At 49.9% G+C, this 22,480-nt stretch overlaps 1 protein-coding gene across 1 annotated transcript; it reads right to left on the bottom strand.

Annotated features, from left to right (window-relative positions):
• Positions 1–7,639: 7,639 nt before the first annotated feature.
• LOC144103571 (xaa-Arg dipeptidase-like) lies at positions 7,640–15,209 on the bottom strand. Its single transcript, XM_077636251.1, has 4 exons — positions 14,953–15,209; positions 13,409–13,460; positions 12,487–12,719; positions 7,640–7,955 (listed from the first exon to the last, which is right to left on the bottom strand). Exons 1-4 carry the CDS (start codon positions 15,207–15,209, stop codon positions 7,640–7,642), a joined length of 858 nt encoding a protein of 285 aa, XP_077492377.1.
• Between the last annotated feature and the right edge of the window lie 7,271 nt (positions 15,210–22,480).

Raw genomic sequence — 22,480 nt, 5'->3', positions numbered from 1 at the left:
GCAGGTTTGTGCCCCCTTTGTAAGAAAGTTAGAGCCCAGGGTGTTTTCTGAACCACACTGCGTTGTGTTTAAAGCATCCTTAGTGATCAAAATTTCGTGAAGGTGAGATTTTATGCCCTACCTCTCCTTTAAAGAATAAGACTTCCATGTGTGCTATAGGAACCCCTCTACACGAATTAGAAGCGAACCCCCTGGGCTCTAAACTTTGGACAGAGGCTTTACGTGTCATGATTGTTCTCCGGGTATTTTAGTGGCAGAGAAGAAATGTGCAGGGCTTTTACGGAGTGTGGCATTAAATTTGTGACTAACAGAGCTAGAATTTTATGCTAAAGCTTCACATAAAGAGGGAAGTTTGATGTAGGTTTACTTTAATACTGCCCTTGGTTAGGAAATTAATCTTTTTCAACCTCAAGCTTTGAATTCTGTTCACAGTAAACTGAAAAAAATCAGGAACAAAATGAGGTAGCTTCATCTCTTGTGAAATTTAATTTCCTGCTAGGAGAGAATAGAAATAGATACTGAAGGTTCAATAACAGATGCCTCGCTTTCTGATGTAAAGGCAACTATTTGCACAGTGAATTTGTGCTTTCCTTGCTTGGCATTGCAGCAGTTTAATGGTATGCTTCGGTGTACTTAGGAAGAAACATGTTTTGTAATTGAATGTGTTAACTGAAATCCACTTTGAAGCACCATCTCTGTGGGAAATTTTATCATAAACACGTTGGGTTTCATGGCATTTTTTAACAGCAACTGGATGGTTGAGATTGGCAGGACTTCACAGGTCACCAAAGATTGCAGTTATTTTTGAGGGCTTGTTAGGTGTTCTTTGTAAGCCAGAAAACGAGAGCTTTTTCAGTAAGGTAGAGAACTTGACCCTTTTTGGCAGGCCTGCTGGCACATTGGCTGGCCAGTGCAACTGGTAGTAATTGGTGAGGCGACAGTTTGCTAGCCGTGTCTAGTATGGGCATGACCTGTCAAGCAGACATGTATCTTGCTGCAAGTACTATTCCCGACTTTTGACATGGTGACGCAAGTCTTCTAGATTTCTGAGTATTCATACTAGCCTGCTGGAGAAATGTGCTGATGAAGTTTCCATTTCTTGTATGGGCTCCTGAAGATTCATTTGAATCTGAAGCTCTCAGAGCCCCTCTCTGTGAACCTGTCAGCAGCAGCTCACAGCAGTTACGTGTTGAAAACTAGATGAGGATTGTAGCGAATGTCCTTAGTTAGCCATTAGGACAACAGTCGTTTCTAGCTCATCTTGTTAGAACATTTTTGTGGGTGGGCACTTGACACAGCTACGTAGCTTCCGCACATTAGAGTGAGCACCTAGCAAGGATATGGAAACATGCCCTAGGATAGAAATGTGTGGGGCCACCTCTTGTTGAGTAACAAGACCTGCACCACTACACAGCTACTAGGTTGTTAAATGAGCAGACATTCAGCAGCCCGTATAAATTGATGTCGAGGCAGTTTGGTCATTGTTTTCGTGCTCTTGGCCTTGCCTGCGAGGATCATGGGGCCGGGTTTGCCATATTGTGTTTTGGGGGGTTGGTTTGCCGGGGATTTTACCTTTTTTAGTTTCGGGAGCCTTGTCTCATTGACTATTAGCGTTATCGAACCAGTTTGTTGTTACGTGTTGTAGTTAAAGTGTGTTTGCCTGTGTGTCGCGTGTTTGAAACTCTGTGTGTGACCATGTGTAGAGGATGAAGAGAGGCAAGGCTGCGGTCTCCCACAAGGCCGGGCTACTTGCTCACACCGAGACAGCGCAGGGCCATTGGAATTGGGAAGTGACGTTCTTTGTGTGTCACGAAAGTGTTTGCGAAGCATTGGATCTTCATGAAGAGGGTAGCATGGGTAAAGTCTGCTTTGCAATGAGCGTAGCCAATGTGGCACACCCATTACATTCTGCAACAACACCGTCCAATATTTTGCGCCTGTACGCAAAGACGACTGCCGCACACTGCAGCTGCGATTCTGACTTCGACATGCCTAGTAGAAGGCCTATTAATGAAGCTAGGAGCGTCAAGCGTGAGCCGCTGACTTAGTTTTGAGGCAACCTGCAATGAGGTTCCCAAGCTGGCTGACGTTCCACACTGAAGTAGACGACTCTGTATGTTGATGTGGCTGCCGACAGGGTCGCCAACAAGTGAAGAACGGTGTACAGCATCACAGTGAGCCGCGCATGAGTTGAACTAAGACCGCCGTATCTTGTGCCCGGCTATTGTGGTGTGACATCATGGGAATCCGCTGTATCTTACTGCGCATTTCAGTTCCTGGCCGATTTCATCGCACGAGTGACTGTTTTTCTGTTTCTTTTTTTTTTCTTAGCCAGGATGATTATCATTGTAGCCATCTTGCATTTTCTTCAGTGTTTTTTTTCGTTGATTGTTGTTTTTTCTCTCGCTGTTGACTGTCACATCCTTGTTTGATATTTTCTTCTGCATTTCTGATGACTTTTGTTAAAGCCTCTTGTTCATGGTACACAAGTCTTTTGCGAACCTGTATTGCACTGTAGTGACTATTTTTCTTTTTTTCTGTTTGTTCTTCACATGTGGTCACCCCGCAAAATGGAGCACAATAATGGGAGCCAGGCATCTTATCTTTTCCAGTGCCAGTGGGCAGATAACCTTGTTGAAACTTTTGGCATTGACTATTCTTCTTGCTTCTCGCATGAAGTAGCGAAAGGGAAAGGGCATTTTTTTCAGTATTTTTTTTACTCCTCCCATTGTTTGTTTTTCCTGTGTCAAATTGTGAAAGTCCTTGGATTTGGTGAAGGTGGAGGTGTGGTTAGCGGAAGCGGGAAGGCACTTTTGGAGGGCAAAAATGTGCATAAGTTTTCATTTTACAAAGCGATTCATTCTAGGTTAGTCAGTTATCATGCTGCTTTTTGTTGTGGCTATGTGTGCAACAGTGCTTGGGGGAGGAATTTTCGTTGAGATAAGCAGTAAAAGTCTGTTATTCATAGTTCATGGTACACAAATAACTTGCTTCTTGCTTGACTGCCATGACTGTTCTGTTGCGACTTCTATCAGGTAAAGTATGCAGTGCAGCGCCATCTGGTGCGTCTGTCACAAAGCAGTGTTTCCGAGTTTTCCTGCCTTCCACCATATGGCACAATACACCAATAATAAGTACAGTAAAATCTCATTGCCGGCGTGGATGCTGGCTAATGGATTCATGCAACGCCGCAGCTGCACCGAACCAACCATGAGCACAAACGCTGACTGCTAACAGTAGGACACTAGTAGTAGACGCTGGTGGCAGTGTTCCCGGGTCGTGTGTATTTATAGTCTTTGGTTTTGTGTTAGCTTTGGTAGTTTTGTGTGCTGGTGTGTGTGTGTCACGTAGGCTGTATTAAATGTGCATCTGTGTGGGTACACCTTTCATTGCAGTCGAGCGAGTGAGTCGAATGGCTCCCAAGCGGCACAGTGATTCCGCACCAAGTGGTTCGGACAAGCGAAGAAAGGAATGTTCGGAAGCGCAGTGCACAAACTTAGTCATGAAAATAGGAAATGAAGTAGCCACAGGCTTTCGCTGAACACACTTAAAAACTGCGAGACTTCCCCCTGCTCCGAGCAGGATCACTGGTTGCCTCGCAGTTCGCCAGATGGCACAGCCTCTCAAGCCGGCTGTTCTGCCCGCCTCAACAAAAACTCTGCATGCAGACGACTTCAGTTTTTCGCCGATTCCGGACAACCCAGACAAGTTTCGATTTTACATTATTTACAAATAATGCAGACTATCATATGCTACCTTGTGCTGTGTACGTGAGCCCAAATAGGCCAGTAGTTTGCGCAGGAGAGTTTCTTACAACCTGATAGATAAATACGGAACACTATGTGGCACTATCTCACGGAAGGAAATGGCTACCCAGCTGAAAATTCAAAGTGGTATTTCAAGTGGTACCACTTGCAACAAAGTGGTTTCAGTTCAGAACCACTTTAATGCAAGTGGTACGAGTTGACCTATCAAGTAGTTCCACTTAGGAACCACTTGGACACAAGTGGCCCCATCTGGTCTTCAAAGTGGTTTTAATTGAAAACCACTTTGGAGACTTTGTGCCAGTTGGTGCACCACGTGGTTCCACTTGCCCCTCAAGTGGTTAGTAGGAAACCACTTGGGCCCAAGTGATTCCACTAGCCCCTTAAGTGGTCCTAGTCAAAAAACCACTTTGGGTCAAGTAGTCAAACTTTTTTGAGTAATATTGCACATCCAGGCTCATGTTGAGTTCATGGGGCAACTTGACTGAGGAAGATCCACTGTCAATTAACAAAAAAACAAGGGCCTGTTGGATCGGTGGTTTAATCGGTAAGTGCTAGAAGCACCTGTAGCAAAACAATCACTCTGGAGATCCAGACTTTAGAAGTAAAATCTCCACTCCTGCAGACTTCTATTTCAATCTGGATTAGCGTTGACACAGCTGTGTTGTGTCGTCACAACTGATAATGCATGTCACACTAGAAGTTAGTGGTGGCTGTGCACATCCACAGAATAGAGCCAGTATCAGTCTATCCCTGCAGACCAATAGTATTCTAAAAAAGTAATTCAGAGGTTAGTATTAAACTGCCGGCTAGGTGAAAATATCAAGTGGTTACTAGTGGTCCCACCTGCTTTCAAGGGGTGCCACTTCAAAGCAAGTGGTTTTACAAGTGGTCTCACTTTCAAGAGGTGCCACTTCAAGGCAAGTGGTTTTAAAAGTGGTCTCACTTGCTTTCAAGTGGTGCCACTTCAAACCAAGTGGTTTCACAAATGGCCCGACTTGCTTTCAAGTGGTACCACTAGTCTGCAAGTGGCCACAGCTGGGCCACAATCCATATGAACATTTGCATATTTGGCAAACAAGGCAAGACTAAAACAATTCTTAAAATAAGAACTATCAGCAGCTTAACCTACTGAATTGCATTCATCATTTGCTAAGTCACTGCAGTCGAAATTATATGAAATAACTGCGTTCAAACGGCAAGTGCCACTGGCCCTAGTATGAGAGTGTTAGAAATGGATTATATATATATATATATATATATATATATATATATATATATATATGGGAGCCGTAGTGTGTTCTATACATGGGTGTACACATGAGCCAATTTTACTAATTTATATGTAATGTATGTAATGTTTCTTGTGCGTGATGTATGCATGTATGTGCGTGTGTCGATTTCCATGACTGCATACACAGTTCACCTGTGAAAACATGGGTACCAAGGCTCAGCATTGCCCTGCAGTCCTCACATGTTTTTCTTTTGCACCTTAAATATGATTTAAAACCAATTGGAAACCCAGTTGGAACCAACTGAAATATCCTGCTGCTTCCAACTGAAATTTCCAATGATTTTTTTTGGACCTGGTATTAATTACCAAATGTCTCTTTTGTAAAGTGGTCCCACTTGCTCAAGTGGTCCATTTCAAAATAGTTTATGGAACAGGTACCACTTGCAAGTGGAACCACTTGCTCAAGTGGTTCCACTTGCAAGTGGTACCTGTTCCATAAACCACTTTGAAGTGGGCCCACTTTGAATTTTCTCCTGGGTAGCGTTCGGCTGTTCGGAGTTAGCTGTGCATGCAGTCAAGGATAGCAGGTAGGACGCCGCGTGACTAAGCTTTTGCTTTTTGTCGCATGGAACGGTTCTCTCTTTGCTTTGGTGTCAGTTTTTCACACCACACACTTAATTCAGGCATGGCCGACGACAGCGAAATACTGTGCTCTTGCATCGCCTGTGGCAAGGGTGCACGCTGCTGGTAGATCTAGTGGAGTCACGTGAATCGATTATTAAAAAGTCAAGGAAACGAAGGTTTTGTCGGCCGCATGTGGCTTGGGTCAGAGTTCTCGGTGGCTGAGACTGTAGTGATGTCATCTTGGATAATGCGCTGGGTACCTGTCCACGCACAGTTATAGTCGGCCTTTTTCTCACTTTTATTTTTTCTTGTCGCTGGAAAACCTGGGAAGCGATTGCATCCTCGTCTGCCGACCATGTTGTGCATGGAGTTCCCTGACTCTGCGTCTGGTCATCGTTCCCTTGTACGGAATTTCATTTCCGAATTTTCCTGTACTTCACTAAGCACGAGACCTAGTTGCATTGTTGTGGCACTATGCATGCACGGTCGGTCGGTTCCAGTGACGTTTAGAACTTTCCCCCTCGTTGGAGAGGAGCGCCTTATGGTCACCATTACTGAGAAACACTTATTTTGTTGTTTTCTCTCTCTCAGCTTCATGTTGTCTAAATGTTTCTTTTTGTGATTTAGTACGCACAAATTTCACATTGCGGGGTGTCACATGCTTCGTCTGGCACAGGCACATGTTGCGGCATAGGAGGAATGCATATTTATTACTGTGGTCATCGCTGCCTTGGAAGTTGTCCTGCATCCCGTGGGGTGGCACTGTCTTGTCAAGAAGGATGAAAAAAAAACGAAACTGTGTGCATGCTCCGTTTCCTTCAGTGCCTACCGTGTCCATGATGGTATGTGCCCAGCGGTCTTAGTTTTTTCTTTTCTTTTTTCCCTTCTGTTGGGAACTGCGCAGTTAAATGTGTGGTCCGCCAAGTCACGGTGACACATGTTCGTTGTTATGTAATGATCAGATATTTTCAGCAAATGGAGGAGGAAGTGAATAAAAATATATTGTACTTATTCTTTTGGTCACTGTTTTTTACTGGGTGTGTTAACTTGCTTAAACTTTGCTGTAAGAAATGGAGCGTACCGAGGAAAAAAGTGTGCTACAAAATTCCTCCCTTGCTCCATCGGTGTAGCGAAAGTGCCAAAGTGGAATGTACACTGAAGAGAGTAAGTAGTCGTTATGTCATCCACCAGAACAAGTGTTTTTCAGCACGTCATTATCTTTTCGGGCTTTGTTGTACAAAAAAGGTATATATATATGCATACAATTCTGCTACACAATACTCGAATAATATTTCTTTAGGTGAACCGCATGAGGTACAGTAGTCAGTTGAGGTAGTAAATCTCTTAAGTCGTTTGGCGCACTGTGGAAGGTAGAGCTCCGTCTATTTAGGGCCAAGGACGACACTAAAAGAGTCCCCAAAATAATTGAGCAGTGTTGACTATGTTTCAAAATTATTGCAGCAGTTGAAAACGTATACTTCAGGATGGTGTGTTGAAAGTACAGCAAGGGTTTCATTCACAGGTTAAGAGAGAAAGCATGAACCCTTCGGAGGCCTGCTGCGATGTGGTGGTGCGTCGCCATTCGTAAAATTCGGCAGAGTCTACTGCGCAGAAGCTGGACACTGGTGCAATTTCCTTCCCAGTGATGGAGTCACCAGTCGCAGGGTGAGGGAATCGCTGGAACACGTTTTGCAGCGCACGCCGTTCTGATTGGCTCAGATCGCCGTAGCCTTTATAGCGCTGCATAAAACGAGCTGGTGATTTTACTGTGTCCTTTCGTCAACTTGGACTTTGCTCTAGGAAATGGCGTGCACTGAAAAGGCGTGATTGTGCCAAATGTGTTTGTGAATCCCCCAGGTGGAGTATATATCGATGAAAGGAATAAAGCCCAAGTGTCCTCAAGCAGAAAAGGGCAGCGGAAGCTGCCAACATCTCCCCGTCCGTATAACCGGCTCAGCAGATTTGATCCACAACCATTTTTTTCAAGACGCTATATCGCATACAAAGATCACGACCTCTAGTTTGTTGAGGAGGGCGCCCTGTTCTCTGCAAAGTTCTTGCGGACTTCTGGGAGGAGGCCGGGGTCTCGGAAGAGGTCGAGGCCCGTGAGTGCCACGGCCTTGGCCATGAGCAGCGTTGGGGCCTGGGCGTCCTTGTGCGCTGCGGCGGCTGCGAATTCGGGCCTGTGGTTGGGCGCCGAGCGGATGGTGAACGTCGGCTGGATGGTGGGAACTTGGTGGGACACGTGGCCGATGTCCGAGGGCGCCATGAAGACCACCTTAGACAGTCCGCTGCGGGGCTCGTCCAGCCCCAGGCCCAATGCTGCGGTGCGTCTGCGGAACATCGTGGAGAGCCCAGCCTTCGGAAACCTGTTGCAAGGCTTGGAAAGTCCAGATAGCGGCGCGTGCAATCTTTGTCAAAGCTGTCCGGCACGCTCAACTAAGCTGAAAGCGTTCTGTGTCTTCGTTCCTGTTCACTCTAGTTGAAAGTTAGCGTTCCGTTTCGACGTTCTTTTTCACTGTCCGGAGCCTTACCTCAAAGTCGCGTGACCTATGTAGCTTGTTCGCCTAAGTTGCTTCTCTGGGGGTGGCTACCTGGGTCGCCTGACCTCGAGGTCACGTGACCTATGCAGCTTGTTCGCCTAAGTTGCTTCTCTGGGGGTGGCTGCCTGGGTCACCTGAACTCAAGTTCACATGACCTATGTAGCTTGATCGTGTAAGTTGCTTCTCTGGGGCTGGCTGCCTGGGTCACCAGGTGACCTATGTAGCTTGTTCGCCTAAGTCGCTTCTCTGGGGGTGGCTGCCTGGGTCACCTGACCTCAAGGTCACGTGACCTATGTAGCTTGATCGCTTAAGTTGCTTCTCTAGGGTTTGCTGCCTGGGTCACCTGATGTCAAGGTCACGTGACCTATGTAGCTTGTTCGCCTAAGTTGCTTCTCTGGGGGTGGCTGCCTGGGTCACCTGACCTCGAGGTCACGTGACCTATGTAGCTTGTTCGCTTAAGTTGCTTCTCTGGGGGTGGCTGCTTGGGTCACGTGACCTCAAAGGCACATGACCTATGTAGCTTGATCGTCTAAGTTGCTTCTCTGGGGGTGGCTGCCTGGGTCACCTGACGTCAAGGTCACGTGACCTATGTAGCTTGTTCGCCTAAGTTGCTTCTCTGGGGGTGGCTGCCTGAGTCATCTGACCTCAAGGTCATGTGACCTATGTAGCTTGCTCGCCTAAGTTGCTTCCCTGGGGGTGGCTGCCTGGGTCGCCTGACCTTGAGGTCACGTGACCTATGTAGCTTGATTGCCTAAGTTGCTTCTTTGGGGGTGGCTACCTGGGTCACCGGACCTCAAGGTTACATGACCTATGTACCTTGATCGCCTAAGTTGCTTCTCTGGGGGTGGCTGCCTAGGCCACCTCACGTCAAGGTCACGTGACCTATGTAGCTTGTTCGCCTAAGTTGCTTTTCTGGGGGTGGCTGCCTGGGTCACCTGACCTCAAGTTCACATGAGGTATGCACCTTTATCGCCTAAGTGGCTTCTCTGGGGGTGGCTGCCTGGGTCACCTGTCCTCAAGGTCACGTGACCTATGTACCTTGTTCGCCTAAGTTGCTTTTCTGGGGTTGGTGCCTGGGTCGCCTGATGTCATGGTCGCATGACCTATGTAGCTTGATCGCCTGAGTTGCATCTCGGAGGGTGGCCTGCTGGGTCACCTGACCTCAGGTCACGTGACCTATGTACCTTGTTCGCCTAAGTTGCTTCTCTGGGGGTTGCTGCCTGGGTCGCCTGACCTCGAGGTCACGTGATCTATGTAGCTTGTTCGCCTAAGTTGCTTCTCTGGGGGTGGCTGCCTGGGTCACCTGACCTCAAGGTCACATTGCCTATGTAGCTTGATCGCCTAAGTTGCTTCTCTGGGGTGGCTGCCTGGGTCACCTGACCTCAAGGTCACGTGACCTATGTACCTTGTTCGCCTAAGTTGCTTCACTTAGGGTTGCTGCCTGAGTCGCCTGACCTCGAGGTCACGTGACCTATGTAGCTTGTTCGCCTAAGCTGTTTCTCTGGGGGTGGTTGCCTGGGTCACCTGACCTCAAGGTCACATGACCTATGTAGCTTGATCGCCTAAGCTGCTTCTCTGGGGCTGGCTACGTGGGTCACCTGATGTCAAGGTCACATGACCTATGTAGCTTGATCACCTGAGTTGCTTCTCTGGGGGTGGCTGGCTGGGTCACGTGACCTATGTACCTTGTTCGCCTAATGCGCATCTCTGAGGGTTGCTGCCTGGGTCGCCAGACCTCGAGGTCACGTGACCTATGTAGCTTGTTCGCCTAAGTTGCTTCTCTGGGGGCGGCAGCCTGGGTCCTGACCTCAAGGTCACGTGACCTATGTAGCTTGTTCGCCTAAGTTGCTTATCTGGGGTGGCTGCCTGGGTCACCTGACCTCAAGGTCACGTGACCTATGTAGCTTGATCGCCTAAGTTGCTTCTCTGGGGGTGGCTGCCTGGGCCACCTCCGTCAAGGTCACATGACCTATGTAGCTTGTTCGCCTAAGTTGCTTCTCTGGGGTGGCTGCCTGGGTCACCTGACCTCAAGGTCACGTGACCTATGTAGCTTGATCGCCTAAGTTGCTTCTCTGGGGCTGGCTGCCTGGGTCACCTGACCTCAAGGTCACGTGACCTATGTAGCTTGTTCGCCTAAGTTGCTTATCTGGGGTGGCTGCCTGGGTCACCTGACCTCAAGGTCACGTGACCTATGTAGCTTGATCGCCTAAGTTGCTTCTCTGGGGGTGGCTGCCTGGGCCACCTCCGTTAAGGTCACATGACCTATGTAGCTTGTTCGCCTAAGTTGCTTCTCTGGGGGTGGCTGCCTGGGTCACCTGACCTCAAGGTCACGTGACCTATGTAGCTTGATCGCCTAAGTTGCTTCTCAGGGGTGGCTGCCTGGGCCACCTCACGTCAAGGTCACATGACCTATGTAGCTTGTTCGCCTATGTTGCTTCTCTGGGGGTGGCTGCCTGGGTCACCTGACCTCAAGTTCACGTGACCTATGTAGCTTGATCGCCTAAGTTGCTTCTCTGGGGATGGCTGCCTGGGTCACCTGCTCTCAAGGTCACGTGACCTATGTGGTTTGATCGCCTAAGTTGCTTCTCTGGGGGTGGCTGCCTGGGTCACCTGACCTCAAGGTCACATGACCTATGTAGCTTGATCGCCTAAGTTGCTTCTCTGGGGGTGGCTGCCTGGGTCACCTTACCTCAAGGTCTCGTGACTTATGTACCTTGTTCGCCTAAGTTGCTTCTCTGGGGGTTGCTGCCTAGGTCGCCTGACCTCGAGGTCACGTGGCCTATGTAGCTTGTTCACTATGTTGCTTCTCTGGGGGTGGCTGCCTGGGTCACCTGACCTCAAGGTCACATGACCTATGTAGCTTGATCGCCTAAGTTGCTTCTCTGGGGCTGGCTGCCTGGGTCACCTGATGTCAACGTCACATGACCTATGTAGCTTGATCGCCTGAGTTGCTTCTCTGGGGGTGGCTGGCTGGGTCACCTAGCCTCAGTTCACATGACCTATGTAGCTTGATTGCCTAAGTTGCTTCTCTGGGGCTGGCTGCCTGGGTCACCTGACCTCAAGGTCATGTGACCTTTGTACCTTGTTCGCCTAAGTTGCTTCTCTGTGGGTTGCTGCCTGGGTCGCCTGACCTCGAGGTCACGTGACCTATGTAGCTTATTCGCCTAAGTTGCTTCTCTGGGGGTGGCTGCCTGGGTCACCTGACCTCAAGGTCACATGACCTATGTAGCTTGATCGCCTAAGTTGCTTCTCTGGAGCTGGCTGCCTGGGTCACCTGATGTCAAGGTCACATGACCTATGTAGCTTGATCGCCTGAGTTGCTTTTCTGGGGATGGCTGGCTGGGTCACCTGACCTCAGGTCACGTGACCTATGTACCTTGTTCCCCTAAGTTGCTTGTCTGGGGGTGGCTGCCTGGGTCACCTGACGCCACGCTATTTATTGCTGAGAATGCCGACGCCGGATTTTCTGCGAAACGGGGCCTTTAACGCTCTCGCGTTAAAAATTTTCTTCGACAGCTTCGGTTTAAGTTGTGGTGAATGAGCTGGAGGGGCGGCATGGTGGCACGCCCTAAAGACAGATGATGTGGATGTCGCAGTGTTTACAGCAGTTTTAATCTGATTCTAACAAAGGTTAATAAACCAGTGATGATGACTATAGTTCCGATTTGGGCCTGTTGCGGCGAGCTCATGGTAAGAAAAACTGCCGGGCTTGCCCTATCTGCGGGTAAAGAACACTGAGAGCCAGAATTGCGCACCGCACTCCACGGCTCACCTGTACTTACATACTACACATGCGCCCATGAGTCTGCCCACCGCCGTTCGTTATCTGACGCACAGACCTGGCACTGTAGGGCAGCATTTCTACGGTTATTAGGAGAAAATCAGAGTTTGCGCTGAGGGGACCTACTATACCTAGTTTGCACCGACTTTATAGCGGCCACCATCTTTCGGACCAGAAAGGGAGGAAAAAACATAGCTGCTTTAGTAATCCGGTATATTGTTACCATCTGCTCCAGCGTACACTGTGCAATTTACCCTCTGCTGCCAAAGGCGCCCGAGAAGGTCCCTCGTATATCTCTCTAAGTTTAAACAGCGCTGAGACGCCGGGTCGTCAGCCAAACGGCGCTAGCGCTGTTTGTCCCCTTCTCAAGTTTGTCTCTGCGTCGTTTTCTTTTCAAGCAGCTGCGAAGACGCTTGCACAAGAAGGACGACAGGGTGCAGAAAAGGACGCCAACACATGTCTCGATCCCCGACAGTGCCCGCGTGCCATACAACCATTTGAGGACAGCATTATGTCCCGTGCGGGAGAGAACATGTGTACCTCCGGAAGGCTTCGGCCAGCGGGGCGTTGCTGAGTAGAGGTTCGTAGCCTCCCTGCCAGTCCAGGTCCAGAGCGCCGCCCATAGAGACGGCGGCGTCCTGGAAGCAGTTGTCGAGCTGTCGCCGCAGCTGCTCCAGCTCGATGGCGTTGGGCGCCCGGTAGTAGTAGTACAGCTCCGCTTCGTCCGGAACCACGCTGGCCACCACGCCCCCGTTGGTGATGACGCCGTGGATCTGCAGCGCCAGTCGGGACACTCAACATTCAAAGCTTCATTGCTGTATCGCTGGTAGTGGATTCAAGAGGGGCAACGTTTGTTTCGCTTATAATCCGATCCCTAGTGATTGATGACATTACAAAGGCCTGCCTCGCTAGGGCCAGGCAACGTTTTTATGTCAGTTTTAACCCACAACTCTGAATAGTTTCATTTCTTCTGTGCAGTCGAATAATTGGGATGTTCGTTCAGGGCCGTTTCACCGTTCAGCGTTTTTTCGTCACGGATGCAGTTGTTTCGTTTTGTCCGACAAAATTATCGGTAGGTGAATGAATTGTTTTCACACCACATCGAGCATGACGTCACAAATCCGCGAGTCAAGATTGGGCAGGCCGAGGATGATAATACCACTGAGGCCTTTTATATTTGTTTTCTGATGCTCTTTCAGGGCTTTGTAATCGGCACATCATTTTAAAAATGCTTTAAGTCCCAAGTTATCATTTTTCCAACACAATTAGCGAGGCGCAGTTTATCAGCTCGCTCATCTAAAAATTTATTAGTTTTCGGGCGAGAAATATTAATCGCTAGGGGTGCGTAGTGCTTACGGTAGTTTGTGTCTTGCACTCTAACTCCTATTTCGCGTGTCCGCGATATACCGTTAGCATGCCGCGCAATCACACGGAGCTTGATACAAAGTTTGACGTCACATACTCTCAGTAGCCAGCGCTTTCCGGTCAAAATGTTTGGCTTCAGTGAGAGGAAGCTGTGCGAAAAAAGGGGGCATGAATGTTCGACTTGCAGTGAGTGTTCAACAATTCCGTCGCTCATTTTATGACAACTTTTGCGGAAAGAATAGGAAGAAATTTGCTGGAGGAAAGCTTCGCAGGGACACCTAATTACATTCTGTGTTGGCTCTGGGATAGCATTAGAAGGTGTTGATGCCTTTAGATCGAGTTTTATGTCATCCTTTCGTGGCTGTATTTGCGGGCCCCTACACATCCGCCTGCACACAACCAGACATAACTTCGGGTTATCTGTACGGTGCACGTTTCCCCGAAGGTATGTAGAGGTGGAAACACGGACGAAATGAAGATACCTGGAAACATATGTAATAGTGCAACATCAACTGGCAGCCGAGTTGGTCATAAATGGTTCTTGGAAAACACCGCAATAGCTCGAAACCAAACACCTTTAAAAGTTTCATCGCAACAGCGCCGATATTGGATTCAAGAGGTCCAACGTTCCCTTCCCGGAGCTTCAGCGCTGTGTTTTGTCCTTTCCTAGTTTGGCTTCAAGCCGCTGCGCTGTTTTACAATAAATCTGTCATAGGCAACTCTGTATGATTCTCTGGTCTCTGTATGATATATAGTCTGGTCTCCAGTACTGGCAAGTGGAAACTGACCTGGCGCCTTCAGCGCCGCTCCTTCATCTTCAGCAACATACCTTCTTCATCTTTACGCGAGTACTTTCCAGGCTGTCCCTCCCCCGGAGAGGATTCGCAACCGCAAGAGCCCCACTCGTAATCGGCGCAGGGCGTAGCGGAATCAGCGGAGCCGCTTCCAGGCCTGCGCCCCCTGAGTGAAACGGTCGCCAAGTCGGCGGGCCTCTACGCAATTGGTGGATGTCCGACGGCGAAATTCGAACCGACCACCCCCCGCAGCCGAGGCTGACGACAGAACCACTTGACCACGTTTCGGCTACACGTTTCTATGTATCTGCATTGCGTCTGTGTCGTCTGCTCTATAGAGACATGTACTCATCAGTTTCCTCTTGTAGTGGTGGATAGCAGACGTGTGTCGACAGCCCTCCCGTTGCAATGGATTCAGCGCCGACGACGACGTCACTTCCGGTGAGCTGACGTCAAGTCTCTACAATCAATGAGCGATATTTATGACTGATGCAATTTTTTAAAGATCAGGCTTCTAATGCTATAGGATTAAAATTATCTGCTGTCCTTGAGCCTTCCAGTTGATTCGAGACGTTTCACACAGTTCGGAACAGACTTGCTGGTGTCTGAAAGTTTAGCGGCGCGAACAAATTTTGATACTGTCATTCGAATGCGTGTATATCAGTTGGCATAACGTGAAAGTAATGATCTTTCTTAGGTTATAATCTGGCCATTGAAGGGTTCAATAGCTCTTTTATAGAAAACTCTACACATTCGGCGTCGTTAAAAGGGAATTTGCCGATTTAGTCGAACTACGTGTCGGTGTCTATACATAGTCCATCTTCAAGAAGACTTATAGCCTTCTCACTGGGTACGCATCTTCCAGGAGGGCCTCATGTGCTGGCGCATGGCGGCCGCGGACGTGTAGGCTGTCACGGCGGCGTCCAGGGCGTTGACGGCGCACGCGGGGGCGCCCACCACGTACGACGCCCTGGTGGAGTAGCTCACGCGCACATTGGCCACAGCCATGAACAGCGGCGCCACGTCATTCACCGCACTCGGGTGCACCATGACCACCGCATCCACGTCCTGAAGGGCACCGCCCCGAAGCATCAGCTCCTGCATGCATCTTCAAAAATCTTTTTCACAACCTTATTGCGCAAATCCGATTAATCAGAACTGCCTTCAACGCCAAAAACAATAAGGTTAGATATCCAGCTACGGTTTTCAAATTCGACTAGCTTGATGTGTTTTGCCCGCGGAGTCGCTTGCATTTTAGCGATGATCATTGGGACACCGGAAGCGGCAGTGCTCCTGTTATGAATGTTTTCCGATTTCTGTTCGAGATTAGCCAACCTATTACTTGAATGCATGATACCCTCTTTTCTGTGGTTTCAAGGCTAATCTTGAGGTCAGCGATGTCGCTTCTTATGGCCTGTTGACCGTTTATTAGAGTTTGAAGCATTTCATCGACAAATTGTACCGGAGTTTCCTCAACGTCGCCACACAGAACAAGTCTACTGGAAAAGAAACACTCATATGCAATTTGTAAACATTTATGAGTGTACGGCAGAGCAATTACACATCTATCGTTACTACGAAATGAGTGACTGTAACTGACCTGTGCTACGAAAACTAAACGCATGGTTGAATTCCATTTATTTCCCAGAAAATTCTGGCTCGTTGCCTGGACTAGGAGCTGTAGGTATACAGCGTAACGAGGTATAAGCTTTACGGGGTTAGCGATCGTCGCCTGGTCACTTTGCCATGCCCACTAATTGAAGTTAGCTGTGGTGGTTCTTTTATACAGCTTGAATCTGATGACGTCACGAAGCCTTGGTTAGCCACAGGAAAGTTAGCGCTCGCGGTGATTGTGGCGATCGTCGCCTGGCCACTTCGCTGTGCTCACTTGGCGGCACAGAGGAGGTAGGGCCTTCAACGCCTGCGCTCAGTGGTCCTGGCACGGCTCCCCCTTCACCACCGAGTCCCCTGAGGGCTCCAATGCACATAGCATGCATGCATCGCACGAACGCTCCGCTGTCACGCCAGCCGATGAGCCAGCGCAGGCGGCCAAAGCGCTGGCTGCGTTATCTGCGACACCATCTGCCATGGGCTGCCGGAGCAGCGATAACGAGCTTGCTTCTGGCCCAGCGAACCCTCTGCAGCAGTCCGCTTCACAGCCCTGCGTTGCGGAACCTGCCGCTGCCTCGCCGGCAACCTGGGGAGACGGGCAGCCAGCCGGCCGTGGACGAGACGACCCCGCGAGCATCTTGGGCAGAGTGAGTCGAGTCGTACTGCAAGGACGACACATTGTTCGGGGACCCGAACACCTGGTTCCCGGACTCCCACGTGTTAAGGGGCGATGACCTCCTCAAAAGCCAGGTTACCCGCGCTCAGCGTACCCCGCGGAACCATTGTTCGCTCAGCGAGCAGATGCTTCGTCACCCATACCAGCAGCCAAGAAGCCCCGAGTCGGGCATCACGGACCGGACACGGACCGCGGCTCCTCCTCCGACAAAATGTATGCATACGTACTTCTGAAATCCCCGACCGGCAAGATGGCTCTCATCACAATCTTTCTTTGAATTCCTACTTTCTTAACCCTTCTTGCGCTCAGCGTTCAGGGCTTCCGTAACCTAGATAAGCCGCGTAACGTATAGTGCATTTCGCCAGTGCACAGAAAGTTGATCTATTGTTTCTGCAAGATTGTAAACTTCGCGCTTGCCGAGATGAAAACGCTTTTGATGTCCGGTTTTCTGTCAAAGGTTTCTGCTATTTTAGCTCGCCTTGCAGTCCTGGTGTGGGAGTGGTGCTTTATAGGCGCAGCCTACATTATGGTAGCCGCTGCATGTTCGGCACTGAATACGCGTTATCGCGTTTGATTTTTATTATCGTCAACGCAAAATCCACGTTGTCAGTGTAAATGCGCCGGCCCATCACCCTCCTACCAAAGACTTCTGCCGTTTTTAGGGCCGTTTCACAGCCACCCGTTCTTTATTGTCGGGGATTCTAACTGCGTGCTTGACCCCGACCGGGATGCACGTTCAGTTGGCGAGATGTGGTTGTCCTTAGCGCACACGGTTGAAATGCGGCGCATCCTGAGTCAATTCAACTTGAGTGATCTATGGTGCCGTTTATACGGTGGTGGCGGTGGGGATTAAAGCATTTATTTGCCATTAACTGTTGACGGAGAGGTGTTAGGGCTGAGGCCCTATTGTCCCCTTCCCCTCAAAATACTAGGTGAAGCCCCTATTTCCGAGAACAGGGAGATAGCCCAGAGAGAGAGAGTGTGCGGATGGCCTGATCGGCCTGTTCGTCTCCCTGTAGTCCCTGGTGACCGGGGGCTCAAATCATTCTACACGGAGTTCGACCTTCGTATTGACAGCTAGGCTTCAGTATGCGCAGGCAAGCGGGGGAGCCCATCCGAACTCATAGTTCCGACAGGCCCCTCTCGAGTCGGTTATCATGTGTTTCGACTTAGGATTAGTGAATGCCAGAGCAATGACAATCTCCTCCTCGTGTGTTGCGCTGCAGGCTTTGAAAGTGAGCCCGTTAACTATGTCTGTGTTGTGTACGACTGCGGCCGTGTTCTACCCACCGTGATGTGGGCCAGCAACGTAAGCGTAATACACGCGTTTTTTTGGGGACCATAGTATCGGGCCAACGCTCCCGTGCATGCCTGGCGACGACCGTTACGGTCTTCTCTGGTCATGTTGCGGGGAAGATGTTTGACCTGGAAGGTGCGTATCCAGGGTTGTGGCACCCGGTCCCTTTACTCAATGTCGCAGTCGTGTTTGATGTGTCGCCGATCCAAGAGGAGGCGGCCGCGCCTGGCCTGTGCAAAACGCTTGTATTGATTGACTAAGTGGACTCTCAAAGCTCCCGGAAGATGTTCACCACACCCAGTGCCATGAGGTGGCTGGTAGAGGTAGAGAACGGGAGGTCCAGCGCCCGTTTCATGATTTTCCATAGGATGACCTCGAGGGCGTCTTCTTCCTGTTTCCGCATGTGGAGGTAGAGAGTCGAATACAAGATTCGACTGGTCACGAATGCTTTCGCCAGCCACGAGGCGTCCTTGCTTCGTAACCCACCACGCTTGGTGGAAACCCGGCGTACCATACGGTCCACCTGGTCCCTTACCTGCCGGAGCTCTGCGAGTGTTGTGTCGCAGCGTCACTGGTTTTGTATGAAATGTCCGAGGACTCTACGCTTTGCAAGGAGATACTGACTTAGGTCGAGCATGTGCGCGAGGGGCGTAGATGCACGAATTCCGATTTCTGTGGGGAGCATTGCAGACCACAGCCGCGTGCATAGCGGTCCACTATGATGGCAGCCGTTTGCAGGCTTGTCTCTCCCAGGCGCCCTTGCATAGCCCTGCAGCACCCCTTCGACCGCACCCAGCAGGGCAGGCAGGCGCATCATGGCAATGTTGAATAGCAGAGGGGACAGCACCGCGTCTTGTGGAGCCCCCCTCGTGCCGAGCAGCAAAAGTTTGTGCTCTTGGTTTTGTATTCGGATTCAGGACAGTCTGTCCATGAGCAATTAATTGTTTCACTTATTTGAAGATATTGATGCCTCAGTGGGTGCGACTCAGGTGTGCATGACCACGTGAGTTACGTATTCGAATGCTCCTTTCAGGACGAGCACGAGGACAATTTTGTCGTTTGGGGGCTGCTTGAGGGGGGTTCAGGACTTCGGGGTCAAGTTGGAGCAGGACATCCTGTGTGGATCTGTGTGGGCGAAATCCGAACATGGCGTCCGCGAAGGTGTGTTGTTCGAGGTACAGTCGTGAGCAAAAGTGGAGAGGCCTCGGCTCCAGGCACTGGAATGGCTGCTGGGCCGCACCGCGGCGCTGCTATCTCGCGCCGCACGCTCGCTGCGCAAGTTCCGCGAGTGACGACAAACTTCACCCTTGCTCTCGTGCGAGTGCTTATCACGCTTGATAAATTTATAGTGCGGCGTCCAGCTACTCTGCAGCTGACGGTGGCAACGAAGGGGAGCGCGCATCGCAAAGCGCCTAAAGTCTCTGAAGGGAAAAAAAGGCGAACTGCTACACTGCTCCTTCTCCGCTTTCGGCGCGTCGATGCAGCGCCTGTATCGGCATGCTGTTGGAAGGCACACGCGGCTTCCACTCGACTGCTGAATCACTAGGTAGAGAGGAATACATCGAGGCGTAAAATGCAAGGCACTGTGGAACCTCACTTCGAACAGCCGCTTCAAATAAGCATTAAAAATGTTTGGCACTCACAAGGCTCTTTGTTGCCGTGAGAAATGAACAACCTGAACGCAACATCCAGCTAATACTTAGCGAAGTTGAAACTTACGGCAATTACACCAGCAGCTCGCCGAGACATCGAATCAGTGAGGACACAACGTCGGGGCGAGCACGAAGAATCTGCCCTTCTTGTTTTACGGCAGTCCACAGTTGATCAGCTGTAGCCGACGCGGAGAACCTGGGCCGCAAGTTGCACCTTGATCCGGAGTTCCCGGGTTCGAACCCGACCGCGGCGGCTGCGTTTTTATGGAGGAAAAACGCTAAGGCGCCCGTGTGCTGTGCGATGTCAGTGCACGTTAAAGATCCCCAGGTGGTCGAAATTATTCCGGAGCCCTCCACTATGGCGCCCCTTTCTTCCTTTCTTCTTTCAGTCGCTCCTTTATCCCTTTCCTTACGGCGTGGTTCAGGTGTTCAACGATATATATGAAACCGATACTGCGCCATTCCTTTTCCCTAAAAACCAATTAAAAAAAAACCTTGATCAGCCCCCACTCGTTTTGATGGGGTTCAGATATGCACCTATTGGTGGCCATTCCAGCGTGCCGATGCCCAGCTCATCCTGCAGTGTGCCCACGAGGCGTGCTGTGTGAACAGGGCTACGATCCTGCTGGAAAAGAACGCAGCAGGATTGAAGGAAGCCTTCAGTGCGCACAAGGGCGCCCAGGCCAACCTTAATGATCACACCCCAGACACTGACAGCGCACCTGCCAATTGACAGCACGGCCGTCATGTACTCGGGAAAATATCTATAAAACAGGAGGGCGGAGAGAGACGTAAAGATAAAACCAAACGAGGTAACACACGATCTCTCTATGCGAATGAAAGCATTAATATATATATATATATATATATATATATATATATATATATATATATATATATATATATATATATATATATATATATATATATATATATATATATATTGTATTTTTTTTTGATAAAGGAGTTTATGATATTTCACAGGTTCAACATAAAGCACCTTATCAATTTTTACAGTGGAGGTATATACCCCTACCGTCCAAGGAAATTTTCGTGTCGTCGGCGTCGTCAACAAAAAACGGCTGGACAAAAACTGAATGCTACTCCGAGTGGAAAAGTACCCAATTGCATAGTAATCTTATATCATACTGATAATAAAGCAGTCGGAATGTAAAAGAAAATTAAAAAACAGAAATGAAGAAGTTTTAAAGATATTACAAATTAAGTAAATAAATGAGTAAATTAAAAATAAAAGGCAAAAATATATGGAGCAGAGGTTGTTCGTGTCGATCGGTTTGCCTGCCTTCGGGATGAAGGTAAAGAGGGACGTCTTCCATTCAGTGGGGAGGGCGGTTCCCCCGTCCATATCACATTGATATCTTCTAAAAGGCACTGGTACGGCGAACCAATGAGGTTCGCGAAAAGTGTTTTGGTGACCTTGTCCTGGCCCTGACGGTGCCCCTCTTCATTTTGACCAGACTGGCCTGCAGATCGTGGAGCTGGAAAGGCTTGTCCAGCTCCGAGTTTTCCCTGCCTGCGTAGTAGTTGGCCAATCTGCGGCCGTCCCGAGTTGCGCACAGGTAGCGATCCCGAAGCGCTTGTGCCAACTGCGTTGTATTTCCTTGGAATGTATTCATGGCTTTGTGTAGGTGCTTCTGCGTTTCATTGCGGGACTGTGTTGGGTTGATGAAAGCTCGGAAGAGCCGCCACTTGTTGCGGCTCGACATTTGCCTCGCCGCCGTGTTGCAGCGATCCACCCAGATAGAGTAGACAAGCAGGGCCGCGTACTCTGCTGCCTTCCGGGTGAGGTCTGCAATGCGCTCTTTGAGCTTCTTGTTGTGTTTCTTCCCGGAGGTGGAGGAGGTGGTTGTCCACCACCGTGGCCACCTCCGTGAGCCGTATCTGCTTCTGGTGGGAGCGAAGGTGCGATATGACTGACCGGGACCAGTTCGTGTAGCCCTGCTTTGCGATGTTCGTCTTGGCGTCGGATGGGAAACTTTGGCGAAAGGTGGTCCGATTGGGGATGCATGCTTGTTTGGCGGCACTGGTGGGGCATTCTGGGCTGCGTGTATAAACGGCGGTGTTGAGGAAGCAGTAGTCGCTGCCGAGGGTCTTCTCGGTGCAGGCCCAGTCTGCGTGTCTTACGTTGCGAGTGAAGGTGAGGTCCGGGCATGTGGCTCGGGTCAAATAGTTATCTGCGTGGGTTGGAAATGCCGGGTTGGTGTGGAGGGTGAGGCCCATTGTGGACGCCAACTGCGCCAGCATGCGTCCGCGCACTTCTTCCTTACGATAGCCCCATAGCTGGCTAGGGGCGCTGTAGTCACCCACAATCAGCAGGGGTCGCGACCCGCCTATTTAAGTGCACGGCTAAAGAGGTCCGCGAAGTTCGCTCGCTGCAGTTTCGGGGAGCAGCATACATTAAGTACGTGCAGGGCAAGATCCCATCGGCGAAGGGGAAGGATCCCTACTACGGCGTACGAGTACGGTATGTTGAGATTTCGGTGGCTGTGTACGACTTGTGTAGGAGGGCTGACGACGAGGGGTCTCGCTGGGACGTCCCGTAGTTAGTCAACTTGGCCGCCGCTCCTGACCGGTGACCTTGCGGTTTTGATCTTCAAGTGAACCAGAGGTCACACCAAGACCAAGCCAATGTATAACTATGGTGTCCTACTACATGCTGCCCCAGACACCCCAAGGTCAAGTCAGGGTCAAAGGTCAAATACAAAGTTAAGAAACAATCAGGGTATGACGTGAACACCTCAGTTGCGCTTTAAGCTACGTGCCAGTAGTCAGATTTGCGCTGCATGCGTTGACACTCACAACAGCAGACACGCGGCACCGAAGCTATAGACCATTGGTGTTCTTAGTGTTCATTGGTGTTAGCTTTGACAAAGTTCTCGACGCCGATGATTTTGAGGAAAGGAAAGGCGCATAACTGGCTCCCTGGTTCAGTGCACGCCGCAATCGCACTTTGGGGTACGTGGCTTTTGTGAGGTAGAGATGTGGCCTGCATGAATTAGCGCTGAGAACGTTGTGGCTGACATGCGCCACTTCAGCAATAGGCCGCAGCGTTTATTGGGTGACCAACCTCTCGCGATCAACCATTGATTTAATCCAGACCTGGCACGGTGGACGCGTT

Source organism: Amblyomma americanum, chromosome 9 (assembly GCF_052857255.1).
Source record: "Amblyomma americanum isolate KBUSLIRL-KWMA chromosome 9, ASM5285725v1, whole genome shotgun sequence".
Taxonomy (NCBI): domain Eukaryota; kingdom Metazoa; phylum Arthropoda; class Arachnida; order Ixodida; family Ixodidae; genus Amblyomma; species Amblyomma americanum.
Note: the sequence above shows the minus strand (reverse complement) of the source record. Positions and strands in the feature narration are given on the sequence as shown.